General features: G+C 44.5%; 1 protein-coding gene across 1 annotated transcript in view; it reads left to right on the top strand.

Moving 5' to 3' along the window:
- Positions 1 to 503: 503 nt before the first annotated feature.
- The window catches only part of POLR1B (RNA polymerase I subunit B), a 31,983-nt gene continuing 13,486 nt past the window's right edge, over positions 504 to 19,000 (top strand). Inside the window, exons 1-8 of the mRNA XM_059720402.1 lie at positions 504 to 690; positions 802 to 969; positions 3,029 to 3,175; positions 4,826 to 4,958; positions 6,630 to 6,766; positions 12,439 to 12,662; positions 14,809 to 14,980; positions 18,436 to 18,607. Coding sequence (XP_059576385.1) covers positions 514 to 690; positions 802 to 969; positions 3,029 to 3,175; positions 4,826 to 4,958; positions 6,630 to 6,766; positions 12,439 to 12,662; positions 14,809 to 14,980; positions 18,436 to 18,607 — 1,330 coding nt within the window. The 5' untranslated portion in view covers positions 504 to 513. The remainder of the gene's footprint in view (positions 691 to 801; positions 970 to 3,028; positions 3,176 to 4,825; positions 4,959 to 6,629; positions 6,767 to 12,438; positions 12,663 to 14,808; positions 14,981 to 18,435; positions 18,608 to 19,000) is intronic.

Genomic DNA, 19,000 nt, shown 5'->3' with positions numbered 1-19,000 from the left:
TTATCAGCGGCCATGAGGGCATGCGGCTGACACTAGATCCTTATTTCCAGCTCTGTATTCCCAGTTCCTTACTCCCGGGAGGCCCGAAATATTTCCCCGGGCCTGCCAGGAGGCAGGCTGGCACGGGTTGGGCTTGCTCAGAAGTGTCGTTGGTGGCCCCCCCCGCGCGCGGAGCAGACGTGTGGCTGGAGGGCCCCGAGGAGGATTTTGTTCTCTACGCCCAGGTTCATCTCAGCTCCTTATTCCGGGCTGGGCACCGGACGTCGTTCTTTCAGTGACTGCAGGGCCCACAGGAAGGCGAGCTGGGCCGTGCACTGTCCCTGGCACTGGGGGAAGCCCCATTCGCTTTGAAAAGGGCCCAGGAACAAGGAGCCGCCTTCAGCCCCGCGGACCAGTGACTTGTACCCGGGCTGCCCGACCCACGCGCTACCCAGGCCCGGCCCCGCCAGGCTCACGAGGAGGCGGCGCCTGGGCGCGGTGCAAGCCGGGAGTGCGCCCGGGCCCGGCGGCGGCATGGAGGTGGCGGGCGCGTGGCGGGCGCTGCCGGCGCAGCCTAGCCTGGCGGCGCTCACGGCGCTGGGCTACGGGCGGCCGCGGGAGCAGCAGCGCGCGGCGCTGCAGGGGCTGACGCGGGCCCACCTCGACTCCTTCGACCGCGCCGTGGCCGAGGGGCTGCACCGCGCCGTGCAGGTACCGGGGCGGGGCGGGGCGGGGCGGGGTGCGGCGCGGCGCGGCGCGGCGCGGGGCCCCTCGGCGGGCTCGACCGGGCTGTGCAGCGCGCGTGTTGTGTCCCCGGCGCAGGCCATCCCGCCGCTGGAGTTCGCCTTCAAGGAGGAGCGCATCGCGCTGGCCATCGTGAGTGCCGTCATCAGCCCCCCCATGGTGCCCAAGGCCAGCATCTGCAAGGAGCTGAAGGTGTACCCGGCCGAGTGCAGGGGGCGCCGAAGCACCTACCGCGGCAAGCTGACTGTAAGTGCCGCCTGCGCCACATGGCGCGCACCAGGCTGGGGAGGGGGCACATCGGGCAGGGATCAGCAGGCAGGGCAGGGAGCAGAAAGCAGAGCAGCAGGTCAGGGGGGAGGGGAAATCAGAGCATTCAGGGAGGTCCAAGGCTATTTTGTGGAACACCTGTCCAAAAGGTTGCCCCCCCATTATTTTAGATAGTACTTTTAAGGGTTAAAAACCATGCTGCTCCACAGTCTGGTACAGTGGTCACCAACCAGTGGATCTTGATCCACCAGTAGATCTCAGAACCTCTTGTGGTAGATCTTGCAGTCAGTTGGAGGCTTGGGTGTGAGGGGCACTAGTTGGCCAGGGGGGCAAGGGACTGTGGGTAGGGCACCGGAAGGGCAAGGGTGGAATGGGTCTGGACAAGCCATCCATCTTGGCAAATGGGTTCCAGTACAAAAAAGGTTGAGAACTGCTGCCCTAAATCATTAGCTCAGAAACATGCCTTAGGCCAGGCATTTTTAGGATCTTTTCTGGATCACCCTGGGGTGAAGGTGAGGTATAGAGGAGGTGCATCCATTAGAAGATATTTCTCTTACAGAATGACAAAGTTAGGGACTTCTGCCTTGTGGTACTGGAAAGTTGACATTCCTGGTTTTCCAATAGTCTTGACCCTTCTATACCTGGTGGGATCAGTGATCATTTGTGCAAGTACCATTTGTGCATATTTTATAAACAGGTGTGCAGAGCATTTCATGAAAAAGTGAGGAGAGTCCATCTTTCTAACAGCATATGAAATGATATTTTCTTTGTAAACAACTTTTTATTTAAGGGGATTGAACATTAAACACATGTTATTCTATTTTTGACTAGTGGTGTTTGTGTCAGCAGAATGCAGGGAAGCTCTTTTTCTTTTCTTTTTTTCCCCTTGCCTAACTGCATTAAATTTATACCATCATCCCATGCACCCTGCATTCTATTTGACCATTTCTTAATCTGTTTGTCTTTTTTGTAGCGTAAAGTAGTCGTAGTTTATAGAGTTTCCCAGATGTGCAAGTATCTCTTTGCCTAACTGGAGTTTCACGTTGTCTCCACTTTTATTGGCCTGTTATTTGTTCCTCTTGATAGTGATATTAGTAATTTCTTGACCACAGCAGCAGTACACCAGTCTCTTTGCTGGTATTAAGAACAAATACTTTTTTTGATTATTGTTTGTGCAGTTATTGTGAAGTGCTGTACAACAGGGTATAGCTTACAGTTATGATAGACAACACTCAGGCTATATAAAGTTTGTCAGTGTGCACCCTGCCAGGGTAGAAACGTGTTGGCAGATCAATACCCATATTTTAACTTTAATTCTTACAGTTGTTAATTTTAGTGTGGGGAGATTATAAATAATAATAATGACTCCATTCACACTGACATTTCAAACCTTCTACTGTACATAACAGAAGAGTTTACATTTTCTCCCCTTATAAGAATAATTTGGCCTTGAATAACTCAAATACGAGGAAGTTTTTAAAAAAACTTGTTAATGCTATCTGATTTGCAGACAAAACATGAGAAGTATTGACTCAAAACAATATGAGCAAATGAAAATGTGATTATATGGAAATCTCAGTATAGCCTTACCTACCAAAAAAATGTTTTTTGTTTGTTCGATTTATATGCCGCCCTTCCCAGCAAAGACTTGGGGCAGTTTACAGTAAGAAGACAGAATAATTTAAAAATAAGAAAGCGACAAGGTGGCCAAAACAGCTCAAAAGAGAACTAGAAAATCAAGATAAGAGACCTTTCAGCACAACATTGCATCCTAGTTTTGCTTGGTGAATGCTTGCCCAAATAGGATGTTCTTACATTGTTTCCAAAAAATGTGCAGGCGTTCCATTCCCCTTCAGTAATATATGTTGTGTACGCATCAGGCTCTGTAGTTTATATAAGGTGTTATAGCTAGCATAGTGTTTCTTTGTGAGAAATGTAACTTTGCTCATTGTTTCTGTACTGAAGAGTGTGTACTGTTGCTTTGTTCTGACATGTTTGTATTTTTACTTTATTAGTAATTTGCTGCATTTCTTCTTAGGCTGACATCAGCTGGTCAGTGAATGGAATTCCAAAAGGGATTATTAAGCAGCCTTTGGGATATGTTCCAATTATGGTGAAGTCTAAACTTTGCAATTTGTATAATCTTCCTCCCAGAGCCTTGATTGAACATCATGAGGAAGAAGAGGTAAGTGGATTTTGATGGGTCTGGAAAAAATGTCTATATGCAGTATTTAAAGGGAATTAGTTTTGAGTTGGCTTAAAGGATTTCAGCTCATCTTTGTAGAAGTGATCTGGCACACTTTTTGAGAATATGCTATTTCTAAAAATTCTATCTTTTCCCTAACAGAATCAAATCCTGGCCTCTAAACTGCTTCAGGTCACTTGACCTTCAGGGCACGTACAGTCCTCATCTCAGTAAGGCAAAATCACAGGTTGAGGCAAGCAAAACCCACTGTCGATATGAAATTTTAGTAGCTTGGTGTGCAGCAGCCTTGACAAGACATTGTTCCTCCCTTTCTGGAAACACAGGACAGCTTGTGTCCTTTTGTGTCTGCACTGTTAGTGTAGACCTCGGGAGCATACACTTCATCTCTAGTTGCCATGTACGCTCATGCCTTGTGGCTGAGGGTTATTCTTATAGTGAGGCTCTGGGCAAGCAAAGATTTGGAGAATAAGGGTTAGTGAGGGTGACTCATCTGTTGTTATTACTTTTGCATTACTTTGAGGGGTTCCCTTTTGTGCTTACTGTTTTTTTTTCTGCTCTTTCCAGTAATAGATAGAATATATGGCTACAGAATTACTCATTACAATCATGTATTTAAAATAATAACTTGATGCTTGTAGTACAGTATAACCTCATAAATTCAGAATTATTGTTTTGTTGCACTTTGCTTCTGTTTTATGTATAATTGGTTTGTGGAGTCAGTTTTTTAAATATTTAGAGGTCCACCAATATATCAGTTGGCTATCAGATTGGCACCAGTAAAAGGAGAAATGACATTGGCTACCGGCTTTTTTGGTTGCTGTAGCCAATAATTTAGCTGCATGCCCAGAGCAGCCTGGTGAGCATAGTCTGATCCCTGCACCCTGCCACCAGCCCAAGCCCACAGCAGATTACAGGTCCCGGCGAGCAGTGGGAAGCGGGGAACAGGGAGCAGTAACAGAGTGCCACACTCAGCAACTGGGGAACCATTACTGGGTCTTGCTGCTGCAGCCACTCTGCCATGACAGTGCTGTGTGTGCAGCAAGAGCCTGAATGCTGAGGCTGCCACAAAAACATTGGGCTCCATGTGGGCGAGATAAATTACCATGCAAGGGACATTCTGCTCCACCAGGTACTTTTGCAAAAACAGCTTCTCCCCAGCAGCCACAGGAGCTCAGGTGTGTGGGGCCTGCTGGCACTGAGGCAGCGGTGTGCTCTGGGCCTCTGAACATGTCTGGCACTGCTGTCCATATGAGGGTCCACCCCATCTGCCTGGGACGGCAACACGGGCTGCGTGGGGAGCAGGGCTGCAGATAGGAACCATGGGAATAAAGCTGTCATTGCTTTCCTCATTGAGGGTCGGAGCAGGCAAGAGGGGTGTGTGTGTGTGTGTGTGTGTGTGTGTGTGTGTGTGTGTGTGTGTGTGTGTGAAATGCAAAACAAACAAAAAAAGGTTTATTTATGTCAGTAGTTTAAAATGCCTTGCACTGTTACTAAATAGCGGTTATTGGGTTGGCATCAGCCCATATAGTTGGTTAATTGCTGGCTATTGGTATCGGCCAAGAAAATCTTTATTGGTGCAACCCTAATATTATTGTATTAATTTGAAACGCACTTTCTTTCTTTTGCCAGGAGATGGGAGGCTATTTTATAATAAATGGTATAGAAAAAGTTATTAGATTGTTGATTATGCCTAGGCGAAACTTTCCTATTGCAATGGTAAGGCCCAAATGGAAGAGCAGAGGCCCTGGTTATACACAGTATGGTAAGTATATTGATTTGCTATGCATTATATTTTTACAGAGAACAAAGAAACACCTAACATGATCTCAAAGATGCAAATAGCCCCTGCTCTGAAGACTGTCTTATTTAGACATGTGACCATTCAGGGACTGTAGTTCAAGCTTTCCTCACTTAGCCCAAACAGTGTGCGCTTGAGCCCTTGGCTGGAGCTGTTCTATCTGGTGATAGATAATTTAGTCACTGTGACTATGGCAGGGACCAGCCCCCATTTGGCAAAGTATTTAAGCACATGCCTAACTTTAAATTCCTTAAATTATATTAATGGGGTCAGTGGGGCTACCCAAAATGTAAAGCAGGTAGAAAGTAACAAAGAATCTGGACTATCTTTCTTAATCCTTGACATACAAGAACATAAATGCCATTCTGGGTCAGACCAGCTTTTCATCTTGCTCAGTATCCTATGTCTGATGGGCAGTGTCCACTGGCTCCCTTGGACTCAGTGCCTCCACTGGTCCTCACATGTCTGGTGTGCTCTGCCTGGTATCATCTCTTGGCACACTAGTTATTAACCTTTGACCCTCACTCCTGTCCCTGTTTTTTTTTTTTTTTTTTATCATTTGTCCCAAGGAACCACTTGTTGCCTGCTCAGTTGCCTCCCTTTTTAAGCCAAGCTAATAGTTTACCTGGTGGGCCTAGGACCACGATCCTGTGAGGCAACAAATAAGCCTGTCTGACATGCAGTGTCTACTGGCTCTTTGAACTCGTTTGAGGACCAGTGGGCTCTGCTTGGTGTCACCCCTTGACACACACTAGCTTTAAACCTCTGATCATTACTCCTGTTCCTGTTAAGTTTTTAATTGTCCCAAACATTTTGTTGTTACCTATCTAGTGGCCTTCTTTTCTAAGGGAGGCTTATAGTGTTTCCTTGTGAGCATTGGCCCAGGGTCCCTAGGCAACAAATAGGTCTGTCTGACAGTGGGAAAAGTGGATTCTTTAGAGCAGGGATGGCCAACCTATGGTACATGCATCTCAAGTGTCATGGACAGCCTCTGTGTGTGGTATGCAGCAGATCAAGAAGGAAGCAGGATACACAGTGGCAGATGGGGCAGGGGGCAGAAAGCAAAGTGGTAGATGGGACAGGGAAGGGGATTGGGAGGGTACAAAGCTTAATCTGTGGCACACCTGCCTAAAAAGGTTATTGCTCACTACTTTAGAAGAACAGCATTGAACTAAGTAGATCTAAAGTAATTTACCCCCTATTTATTTACTCCCTGGCATTCCCTGTCATTGGTTTAGACATGCTAGAGGAAAAATCTCCAGCTATTGTTTCATAGCAGTTAGTAGATGTACTGTCAATGAATTTGTCTTTAAAATATCTTCTCAAGCTGCCAGCAAGATTGTTTCTTAAAACTGAAAATTCATTTCAAATGGGATACTGAAAATTCAATGAATGGCAATGACCCTCTAAAACTTGTTTTGTGTTTCACCTAATGACCTGCAAGTGAAAAGCACTGTCTCAGTAGAAAGCACTTATGATTTTGGAGGCATAAAATGCCCTATCCAAGAAAAGCTAAATGCTATCCAGTGCAATTAAGGGCAGTATTGAAAAGGGCAATTGTAAATCTAGTTGCCTTACCCATGCTTCTCTTTTTCTGACTGTAGTTTACACTGGACTTTGTGTTCTTTTTGCCAGGTATATCTATGCATTGTGTCAGAGACGAGCACACTGCAATAAATATGAACCTTCACTATCTAGAAAATGGTACGGTCATGCTGAACTTCATTTTTCAGAAAGAGCTGTTCTTCTTACCTTTGGGATTTGCTCTGAAGGTAAATATCAGTCTATGTTTGTGTGTTTTGCAGTGAACAAAGAGGTTGAAGTTCTACTACATAAACTATAGTAGTATCATCATTGCTTGGAAAAATGGCTTAGTAATTAGTTCCATGTAAAATACCCATTGAGTTGCACTTGCCGTTGTTGATTAGTGAGGACTGCAGTCCAAAACAACCTGTCTGCGTAGGTAGTATAACATTTAGATGCACATTTCTCTTCTCTCTTTTCTTTTCTTCCCCCTTTTGAAGTGAGTGAGTGACAGGTCTTGCTCTGGGTAGGTCTGGTTTAGGTAACTGAAGGGTGGAGCTAGGCTGGGTAGCCTTATAAAAGGCAGCACTAGTGAGAAGAGAGGGTTGAGCAGCAAGCAAAGCAGTGACTGGTATAAAATCAGATGTAAGACTGCCTTGAAGAGGCTTTTCTCAGTGCTAGTGACTTGGAGTGGCTGATTGCTGCTAAAGTGTTTACCTAGTGCCTGGTGTGTGTTTTGGGGTCCCCCGACCTCCAGTGGTATATGATTTGCTTTTTTTAATCTTTGTTTTTCCTTTCTTCTTTCTTTTCTAGAGTGATAGGGCTGGCTCTGGGTGGGACTGGTTTAGGTAATTGAGGGGTGCAGCCTAGGATAGGCAGCCTTATAAAAAGGCAGCCCCTAGCAAACTGTAGGAGCAGCAAATAGAGAAGGAGTTTACCTAGGAAGGTCACCTTAGGAGGGAGCCAGGGAGCAGCAGATTGCGTGTGGGTGGGTGGGAGCATGAGCAAGGGCCCTGGTATGGGTGCTTGGTGTGCAGGTTCTTGTGGTGTGTCTCTCTCCTTTTTTTTCCCCTTCTTCTTCCCCCTTCCCCCTCTTTTTAAACCTTACAGTATAGGTGTGCTCCAAAGAGCAAAAGAAGCACAAATGGAGTCTGGGTCCGCTGTTGTGACCTGTGTGAGATGTGCCATATTTGTGTTCCTTCCAGAGAGTCAGGAGTACTTCATCTGCACCAAGTGTAAGCAGGTGTCTGCCCTGGAGAAGAAGATTCACAGGTTGGAATCACAGGTAGGTATACTGCATTGCATCCAGAACCAGGAAGATTTCTTGGACACAAGTTACGAGAGGCTGGTACTGGAGGGGCCAAAGGGAAATGAGAAGTGGCAGCATGTAACTGCTCAAAGAGGGAGGGCCCCCAGAATTGAAGAGGAACAGATTGAAGTCAGCGACCACTTTCAAGCACTCTGTAGGGAAACTGCTAAGGAAGGGGCAGAGAAGAGGACATTGCAGGCATGAGCCAGAGGAGGCAGCCTCCTAGAGAGCAGGAAGTGAAAAGCCCCAAGGACAGGGGCTTCAGGACCACTGCACCAAGAAGGAAGAGAAGAGTGGTGGGGTTGATGACTTCCTTCTGCAGGGGACAGAGACATCAATTTATCATCCAGGTTTGGAAGCCAGGGAGGTATGCTGCCTGCCTGGAGGTCAAATTCAGGACATCACAGAGTCTGCCAAAGCTCAGCCATCCTTTGGACCACTACCCCTTCCTGCTTGTCCACATAGGTATCAACAGGACTACCAAAAATGACACCATATCAGAGGTGACTGTGATGCTCTTGGCAGGAGGATTTAAGGAGCTTGGAGAACAAGTGGTGTTCTCATCAGTCCTTCCCATGGAAGGCAGGGGTCCAGACAGACTGTCATATCCTGGAAGTGAACATGTGGCTAAGATGGTGGTATCAATGTGAAGGTTTTGGCTTCTTTGGTAACAGGCTAATGTTCTTGGGAGGAAGGCTGCTATCAAGAGATGGTATCCATCTGACAAGAATGTGGAAGAGCATCTTTGAGTGTCGTCTGGCCAATCTAGTAAGGGGAGCTTTAAACTAGGTTTCATGGGGGTTGGTAAGCAAAACCCTCCAGCATCGAAGCACTCAGTCAAGAGGGGAAAGGACTCAAGCAACTCAATTCTGGGAGAAATACAAGACTGCAGCAAATGGCACAAAAAAGAAGCAAGAATGTCAAAATGCAAAATACATCTGATACATGTATACAAATACAAGAAGTATGGGAAATAAACAAGATAAGTTGGAAGCTACAGCTGTGAAAGAAACTATAATCTGATGGGCATCACTGAGACCTGGTGGAACAGCTCTTATGACTGAAATGTGTACATGAGGGTTACTCTGTTTTGGAAAGAGTGTTGGGCGAAAAGGTGGTGTTGTTGACTTATATGTAAAAAACACACTTGTTCTCTGGTTCAGGAGGAAAAAGACAGCAAAGCAGAAGGCATTTGGGTGAAGGTGAAAGACATGGCACTGATATAATGGTGGGGATTCATTATAGGCCACCTAATCAGGAAGAAGAGGTGGATGAAGCACTGTTCAAGTGCTTCATCCACTTCCATAAATAAATCTATCCAAAAATGATGGGATAGTACTAATGGGAGACTTTGATTTTCCATAAAATGTCATGCCAGTTCCTAACTGGTGTGGAGGACAACTTTCTCTTCCAGAAAGTGGAGGATACTACTAGGGGATCATCTACCTTGGATCTTGTTCTGACCAACAGGGAAGAACTGGTGGAGGATGTGAAAGTGATGGGTAACTTAAGAGGAAGCGATCACAGTATGCTAGAATTCCAGATCCTGAGACCGGGAAAGGATGAGGTCAGCTAAATTAGGATGCTAGATTTTAAAAAGGCAGTTTTTGTCCAACTCAAGGAGCTAATAGGCATGGTGTCATAGGAGGATAGACTGGAGGATAATGGTGCCTAGGAGCTTCTAAAGTGCACAGTATTTGGAAGTCCAACAAGAAACTGTCCTGACAGGATGGAAGCACAAGAAGAATGGCAAGAGACCAATGTGGCTGTGCAAGGAGCTTCTAAAAGGCCTCAAGTACAAAAGGGAAGCATACAAGCAATGGAAAAATAGGCAAGTCACCAAGGTTGCACACTAGGAAATAGCAAGAACCTGCAGGAACAGAATTAGGAAGGCAAAGTTAAAGAATGAGCTGCACTTGGCAAAGGAGGTTAAGGACCACATGAAGAGGTTCTTTAAGTATGTGGGCCAGAAAAGAAGAACCAAAGAAGCTGTGGGAGATGGACCAAGTACCAGAGGACTGAAAAAGGGCCAGCAAAGTGCCTCTCTTTAAAAAAGGCAAGATGGAGCACCTGGGGAACTACAGATTGGTTAGGAAAGTTACTGGAACATATCCTAAGGCCAGCAAGCATCTGGAGGAGAGATTGCAAGCAGCTAGCATAGATTTATGAAAAAGCAAATCATGTCAAAGGTAATCTCCTTCTTTGACAAAGTAACTAGTTGGGTAGATGAAGGGAATCTTGTTGATATAGTGTATCTGGACTTCAGTAAGGCTTTTGACAAGGTCCTACATGACCACCTCATAAAAAAATTGGAGAAATGTGGACTAGATAAAACTGCTACAAGGTGTTGTATAGATAACTAGCTCAATATTCACAAGCAAAGGGTTATTAGTAATGGGTCCATGTCAGAATGGCAGGAGATTTTCAATACAGGGGTTTGGCCTTGGCCTGGTGCTGCTCATGGTGTTTATTTTATGATTTGGATGCTGGTATAGAAAGTTTCTTGAGCAAGTTTGGAGATAACACAAAACTGCAAAGCATTGGGAATATGTTGGAGGATTTTGACATTGGAAAGCTGGACTAGAGCCAACAGGATGAAGTTCAATGCAGACAATTGCAAGATGCTACACCTCGGAAGGAATAATCAAAAACATAAATATAAAATGAGTGACACCTGGCTGCATGGTACAAGGCATGAGAGGTGATAGTGCCTCTCTACTCAGCACTGGTTAGGCCTTATCTGGAGTGCTGTGTACAGTTCTTGGTTCCACATTTTCAAAAAGACATGGAGAAGTTAGAGAGGGTCTAGGGAAGGCAGCAAAGATGATCAAGGACTTGGAAGGCAAGTCATGTGAGGAGAGGCTGAAGGAGCTAAGCATGTGGAAAAGGCACGTTAGAGGGGACGTGATAGCTGTCTTCAAATACTTGAAGGGCTGCCATAAAAAGAGAGAACACATTTTTTTTTCTCTTGCCACAGAGAGGAGGACATGAGCCAATGTCTTGAAGTTGCAGCAAAGTAAATTTAGATTTGGATATCCAGAAAAACTTCTTCACTGTGAGAATAGTAAGGTAGCGTAGGGAAGTTGTAGATTCTTCATCACTGGGGATGTTGAAGAAGAGGTTGGATAGCCACTGGCCAGGGACAACCTAGGTGTAGCTGTTCCTATTTTCTATGCTATTCCTATTTTCTACCATGGGTATTTTCCCCCGACCCCTGCTTTTCTGCTGTGTCAGGATGATTTTAAGCCTCCCCAGAGCTGCTGGCTACAGCTAAGGCTGGGAACTTCAACTGGGGTATGCTGATTCTCCTGCTAGGAGCAAAGCTGGAGGTTCCGGGCTAGAGTCTCTTGCCCCTTTGCTCGGGATTAGACCAATTGCCATATTTGCGGTCAGGAAGGCATTTTACCCCTGGTCAGACTGGTATGGACTGTGGGAGTTTTTGCTTTCCTGTGCAGTGGAAAGCTTGGCCCTCTGCCCAGGCTCTCTTGACAACATTTTATAGAAGCAGGACAGTAGCTGCTGTGGTTCTCCTGCTTTACGTGTGCAGGTGAGGGTGTTACGTCTATGTTGTGTCAGGGTTGAAGGTAGTCTTATGTAGACTTTAGATTATGGTTGTATGGGATGGTTTGGATAGAGGTGATCGTGCCTCGGACAGGGGGTTAGATTAGATGACCTCTGGAGATGCTTTCCAGCCCTGCTTCACTGTGACTCTGTGACTAAGAGTTTGTGTAAAGTTTTCAACCCTTTTGCCTGTTAGGAGAGAAGGGGGGGGTGTTGGTAAACTCTGACATCTGACATTGAAGTAAAGCTAGAACTTTGTCCTTATGAATGTGTTTCTTAAACAAATTGAAAGGTTGTTCAGAAAAAATTAAGGACAGTATTGGCAAAATGTTTATAGTATACCATTCATTCTAATCAGGTCTGTTGAAAATTGAGTATAAGAATAGATTTTTACTTTAAAAAATAAATAAATAAAACCTAAATGCTGTTTTTTTGCCAGTTCTTCCCAAGTAAATAATTTTCAAAGTAGAAAGTGGATGCATAAATGTGTCCCATCTTTAAAAAGAGAAAATCCAAAGATGTTCAGTATTACATGGAATGCAAAGATCATTGACAAGCTCTGCCCTATAGGGGTTAATATCTAAATGTCCTATTTGGAAGCTCCAACAAGTGTAACAGTGATACCCTGATTGCTCACCACCCTTATGAAAGGGCTCTTGGGGGCTTTAGGATTTGTCTGTCTTTAAAACCTTCCTTTTTGGCTGTCTCAGATTTTACATGCACTGCTGTGCTGTTTTCTGGGAGAATTGTGTGTTCCTCCAGTGATGATTTGGAGGGAGGAGGGGAGAGGTTGGGAGCTGGGAAGGTGTACACACTAACTGATTGCTTAACCACCAGTGATTAGGCAAGACCAGACCCTTCAAGAAACTTAGCAAGTATTTTCTTTTATTAAAAATCCAAAGATCTGATTATCCTGGTTGAAAAGTAATTTAAATTCAGTAGACTCTGTATCCAGATATGCTGTCATAGACCTAAGTAGTCACAATAATCTAATCATTTTGACCTAGCAGTTTGCTACACTTTTTAATCTTTTTCCTTTCTCTCTTTCAGGCATTAGTTGGTTTCTCAGATTTCCAGATTTTTCAGGAGCTGATTAAAGGTCGAGAAGGCAATTCCTTCTATGAGAGCTGCATTTCTCAGATGCTGAGAATGGTGATGGAAGAAGGGTGTATCACTCAGAAACAGGTCCTCAGCTATCTGGGGAAATGCTTCAGAGTAAAACTTAACCTTCCTGAGTGGTATTCAAACGAACAAACAGCCGAATTTCTTTTGAGGTATGTATTCATGTAGGAGCATTTCACTGAATGATTGAGCTACAGAAAGGACTAATTACAACAGAAGCATCCACAACACATGGACATGATTTCTGAGGCTAGCTCCATTTTTGTACATATGGAAGTGAAGGCACAAAGTGCCTGATTGGAGTGTCTATCTTTCTCAGTTTAGGCATTATAACTTTTCAAAAGAATTTTTCCTTGCCAATGTTTGGCTCTGACCAATTTGGTTATAAAAATCCATACAGGCTTAAGTATAGAACAGCATAGAATGAAAACTGTATGCATACCAGTCCTAGAAATGCTAAGGCTATAAAAGGTCAATAGTTGCTAGAGATCATAGTACTTGCTTTTGGGAAAATACATTTTTTAGATGCTGCTCTGGCAAACTAGGAATACTATTCTTTTAGGTCCACATGAAAAAGTATTGAAAACCAACATTTGAAGCAGTCTGATAGCAGAGGAGGTTAGATTTAATGTTGCTTAGCAGTAGCAGTTCCAGTGTGGGTGTGTTCTTGTATTTACCATTTACCTGTGAACAGAGTTAATGGTGTGTCTAAATAAATAACTAGAGGTGCACCAATATATCAGTTCCATATCGTATCGGCACCAATAAAAGAAAAATTAACATCATCAGCGATCAGCTTTTTTTGGCTTATGTGGCCGATAATGTCACTGATTTAAATGCTGCCTGCCTGTGTGCAGCAACAACGTAGCATGCAGGTGGCCAAGAGCGCAGCCAGGCAGCGTGGAGAGCAGCATCCGGCTGGTAAGTCTGTTGTGGGGGAAGGGGCAATGGGGGAGGGCAGACTAAGACCCCTGTGGTGAGGGAAGGAGTAGAACAGGGCGGGGCATGGGACAGAGCTGTGGCTCATCCAGGTGGGCAACTCCCATCACTGAACACACCCCGGGAGGGCGCAGGGGCGTGTGCCCCCCAGATCTGTGCGCAGGGCAGGCTGCCACTGCGGGCGGGGGTCACGGGTAGTGCCAAGGTCTTCTCAGCAAGGGGTGGGGCTGGGTTAGAGCTGCACTCAGGGCGGGCAGCAGTTGCGCTGGGAGGGGAGCTATGGGGGCAGGGGGTTGCAGACACCCCAAAATTCACTGTAGCCCCCATCCCAGCACTGCCGCCTGCCCTGAGCATAGCCTGGTTCAGCCTCCTTGCTGGGTGCCTCTGACCCACAGCAGCAGCCTGCCCTCGCCCCATGCACAGATCCAGGGGCACATGCCCCCATGCCTCCTACTCTCTCTGCCCCCATACAGGCCGCGGCTCCGTCCCATGCCCCACCTTGTCCTGGCTGGGCAGTGCCTGCCCCAGCACCTATCCCAGTCCCTCCCTCACCGTGGGGGGACTCGATCTGGCCCCCCTACCCCCCAGCCCTTCCTTCCCCCACAATGGATTTACCAGCCAGACACTTCTCTCCATGCTGCCAAGCCACATATTGGCAATCGGATCGGTATTGCCTGATATGGCTTGTTAAAAATTGGCCATCGGTATCGGCCCAAAAAATCTCTTATCGGTGCAGCCCTGTAAGTAACACCACAAGTTGTATGAGGTCCATGTACAAAATTCAGGCTTTATGTGGACCTGGCTTATTAGTCCATGGCTACAGTAGGGTTTGTAGTGTTGTTGTAGCCATGATGGTCCAAGAAGTGTCTGAGAAGCAAGGGTTTTTGAGATTTCTTCTATTGGGCCAACTGGGAGAGTATGTGCCATGCCTGAGAACTTGTCCAACGGTTCTCCCAAAAATACAGTTGTTCCAATAAAAGATAACACAGGAAAGCCTTGCCTCCATAGCAACATAAGTTTTGTGCTTATAAACCGTGAACTGAGTTTAAAAATTAACAAATCCAGAGCCTCTTTATCCGAGTAGGGGAATTGATGGCAGCAGTACAAGTTCCCCTGCTAAAGTGCCTCAGTTTTGTCCTGGAGAATGGTATGTCTTAGCAATCAGAGGTAAGTTACCAAATCCACTGAGTTGGTAGCATTCTGAAATTGCAAAATGTTTGTGGCCATGTGGAAAACTGTCATCCAGTTTAGGTTTTGAGTTAGTGCCTAGAATTTGGTCAACGGCTATTTTAGTTGTAGCTTAGAAAATGGATTGTGTTAGAAATATAATCAATTATCCCTTTCTTTTCTGTTCTGCAGTCACTGCATCTGCATACACTTAAAAACCAAAGTTGACAAGTTCTACTTACTTTGTCTTATGACCCGCAAGCTGTTTGCTTTCGCGAAAGAAGAATGCATGGAGGAGAATCCAGACAGCCTCATGAATCAGGAGGTGCTCACACCTGGACAGCTTTACCTCATGTTCCTAAAGGTAAGACCTTAAGAGAGTGTGAGAATTGGTAGGATCAGTAAACATGTTGAAATAAGAGTGTATTTCTGTGGTATGGTGGATTTCTTCCTGTGACTGAAAAGGCAGATGAATCTCTGGTATATTATGGTGAGTTCCAAGCTCTATCTCCATTTGAAATGGGACTGATTATGCTTATCCTGTGTGAAGGACTGATGTACAGGGAGAAATCTCTCCCTCCCTCATAAGTGGAATGAATACGTGTATGTATGTGTCGGGAGGGTGTTGGTTGTAGCATGTTGGTCTAAGGACATAGGCAGACAAGGTTCCTTGGGTAATTGTGATTATCTCTTATTAAACCAACTAAATATTTATTTGGTCTAATAAAATAAATATTTAGTTGGCCTAATAAAATATATCATGTAAAGAACCTTGTCTGTCTGTGTGTGTGTGTGTGTGTGTGTGTGCATACACGAGTGGACAAATAGTATCCTCCTAATGATACTAACATCGGATTCTCATCCCTCCATCAGCTGCCCAGCCCTAAGCTGATGCAGCTTCCTAGTTTGGCACACGTGTTGGAAGTTTTCCATTCAAGCCAATTTATGCTTATACTTCAACTTCACTATTGTGTTATTTCGGGACCACCTTGCGCCAAGCTTACAGGAGTCTTTTATGGGTGCCTCAAGGACTGCCTGCGGATATGCTTGGTTCTTGAAATGCTCAAGATGCATCTCTCTAGCAGATTTCACACTTATTCATCATGTGAGGCTCTTGAAGTGTAGACTTTTTACATGACCATAGCATGGAGCATCTGTCTGTTGGGGTCCATGCAATGAAGCTAGAGGACTTCACTTCCATCTTCCTTCAAAACCATCTCTAGAAAGGGAAGGCAAACTTCATGTCTGCTAAATCTTCATGGAAGAATTTCAAAGCCTCAAGAAAGCTTGGACTATGAGGGGCTGTTCCCCAGAGGATCTTTAGCTTTTTGAGTACTGCAAAGCTGACCCAACAAGCACAGGTTGAGAGAGAACTTGCATCAGGGTTTCAGGAAAACACAGCAAAATATGCAACAGCAGGTAGCAGGGCAGCAGAGCCCCAATCGTGGGGTTCTCAGAGCAAGCACTGAGGGGATACCTTGGTGTCTGAGCCTAGGGGAATTTTTCTGTTCGGTGCAGTGCTGTCTGTTAAGATTCAAATAAACCAAAACACCAAGAATGGGTGCAGGAAGTGTCAGAATCGAGCTTCACAGCATCAGAATTGAGGCAAAACTTGCCTCTTAAAAACCTGTTAAGCTACTCAGGAAGGCTTAGAAATCTCCACAAGGATACATATTGAGCTGGTCTGCAGGGATCACCTTTCTCCAGCATGGTACAGGAAAAACGGGCCTTGTATAAATAGAAGCAGTACTAGGGAGCTTCATCTGTGGCACAGGATGTTCACTGGGGCTATGGCTTAGGACAGGGGTGTCAAACCCTATGGTCTCCAGGCCAGATCCAGCCTATTGAGCTGTTCCCTCCAGTCCGTGGAGCTCTCGGAAAGTCAGGGAATGCCAGGGGGAGGACGCCGACGACTTGGCTCAGAGTCTGTGGCTATGGGGCTGCGTTGGGCATGGATATTTGCGGCAGGAGGCCAAGTGAGGATTGTACTGACACAACCCCACTTGGCCTCCTGCTGCCATATCTGTATCTAGCCTGCAAGAAGTCCTGCCATCCAGACTTGGGGTGGGGGAGCAGGATGAGTTTGACACCCCTGGCTTAGGATGTTCTGTCCAGGCTGATGACCAGGAAACCAAGAGTAAAAAGGTTGTGTGGGGAGGTCTTTAAAGAAGTAGAGTTACAAGTAAATAACTCTCCTTAGTGAAAAAAAAATGGCTGACGAATATACTAGGCGTGAAGCTAGAGGGAAGACTTAAATATCTCATTCTTATTTTAGCTTGTTTTTTTACTGTACAGCATTCTGGGAACAACCCCTATATTTAAATTGCCTGACGGCTTTTAAGGATCTTGCAGCCTGTCTAATTTTAGAGTTGTTTATCATCATTTCTTTAAATCTCCTTAACGTTTTGAATCACTGCCTGTTGCAGTGGTGCATTGCATAGCCATCATGAGTCTGTTATAAGAACCTGTTATCAAACAGCACCAAAGCTCTTACTTGAATCTAGGTAAGGCTGTTCTTGTCCTGTGTGTCCAGTGATACCTGAGCTGAAATGCTTTCAGAAGCCAGTACTGTGATTTTTTTTTTTTTTTTTTTTTTTTTTTTTTTTTTTTTTTTTTTACAGGCAGTGGAAGCTATAAGTGTATTTGCCCAATACTTATAACACCTGAGGATGGCAAAGTGTAGCCACCAGTGCTTATTGAAAGGGCTGTACCCTCCCCTGCCACACGCTATTTCCTGAACCAGAAGTAGTAAAAGCTATGTTGATGTGGCACTCCAGAAGGGCCAATAAACACCACTAAGAAAAAAGGTAGTTGACCCACTAACAACTATGAACTCCAGCAGGTCCCACTGCTTCAAGCTGAGGAGGTCACACAGGTTACCATATCACAACACTGCCTTGCACTGTATAGATGTGAGCTCCATTTTTGGGTTCCACTATCTAGGCCAGTGATTTTCAACCAGGGTGTCATGAGATCCTTTTAAGGGTGCCATGAGTGGCCACACACTATTAGTACTGTTCAGCGTGCAAACACCTATATGTGATTCACAAGGTAAACCCAGAAACTTCAAATAGGAATCCATAGTGTCAAAAACCTTCTGACCTATTGTAGTCTTTCTGAGTTCTTTGCAACAGAAGAGTTGCACTATTATTTTTCTGTAATTGAAAAATAAGTGAAAACTAAGACTGGAATTTTACAGGATGTCCCTCGAGTCTAGGAGCTTTGAATCTAAAAAGGGCAAGAACCACTGCTCTAGGCACTCATTTCAGCACAAATATTAACAGTAACATTAGTTTCACTGAAGACACAAAAAAGGTTAGGTTTTATTTTACTTCGTTGTGTTTTAGGTGATTCCTAAAGCCTTTTAGAGAGCAGTTTAGTTATGAGAAAAGCCGACAGTGGCTATTGTAGTTGTGATTATTTTAGAATGTTTGGTGTTGTGGAATGAGAGGTGTAAATTGTAGGAGATGATGCAGGCATACACATTTGCACGTGCTGGGAGAAATTTCTGAAAATACTTAAACACAAGGATTTTTGTGAGCTGTACCTTATATTGGACCAGCTGTATGGTTGGAATAAAGTTAGACAAGCTTTCAAATGTAAGGCACTCCTCATACTTAGGACATCTAGTATCCTAGAAATTAAAGATTGGATCATTTTTCCTCCTCTAAAGATGAATTCTTTTTTTTTTTTTTTTCTGCCAATGAAGGAGGTTCTCTCCACTGTTAGACTGCACATTCTAGGTTGTAAATGTGAGAGGTGTTTTCATCTTTTTACTTTCCTAGCTTAATTTTTACATCTTTTATTTTTGCTCCATAGGAGAGGATGGAAGCATGGTTGCTTTCTATTAAATTAGCCTTAAACAAGAGAGCTCAGAAGACCAATATAACTATAAATTCAGAAAATTTGATGAAGCTATTCAGTATGGGAATAGATGTAACAAGGCCATTTGAGTATCTCCTTGCTACTGGTAACCTACGATCTAAAACAGGTAAATCTTAAGATAAGGAAATCTTTTCAGAAATAGTGTGAAATGTGGTACAGTTTTAGCTCTCCACAGAGAAATGCTGATGGAAACAATGACTTTTCCCACAAATGTTATTTAAAATATCTTCTCAACTGAAAGTTCCTGCAAAATCAATTGAATTCATTAAGTTCAGAATGATGGGAAAGGTGCTTTTTTGTTTGTTTGTTTTTTTTAACAAGACTATTATTTTTTCCCCTCAAATGTTGTATTGTATACATGCTACAGTCATATTTTTTTAATATTCGGGTGCTAGCTCTAAAATTTTACATATATATAACTTTAGTATAACCATGCTAAAAAGAAATGGCACTACTAAGTGCTTTTAAACTGTCCAGCACAGGATGTAGAGGTGCTAAC

Source organism: Alligator mississippiensis, chromosome 1 (genome assembly GCF_030867095.1).
Source record: "Alligator mississippiensis isolate rAllMis1 chromosome 1, rAllMis1, whole genome shotgun sequence".
NCBI lineage: Eukaryota > Metazoa > Chordata > Crocodylia > Alligatoridae > Alligator > Alligator mississippiensis.
The sequence above is the reverse complement of the archived record's forward strand: the minus strand, read 5'-3'. Positions and strand labels throughout refer to the sequence as shown.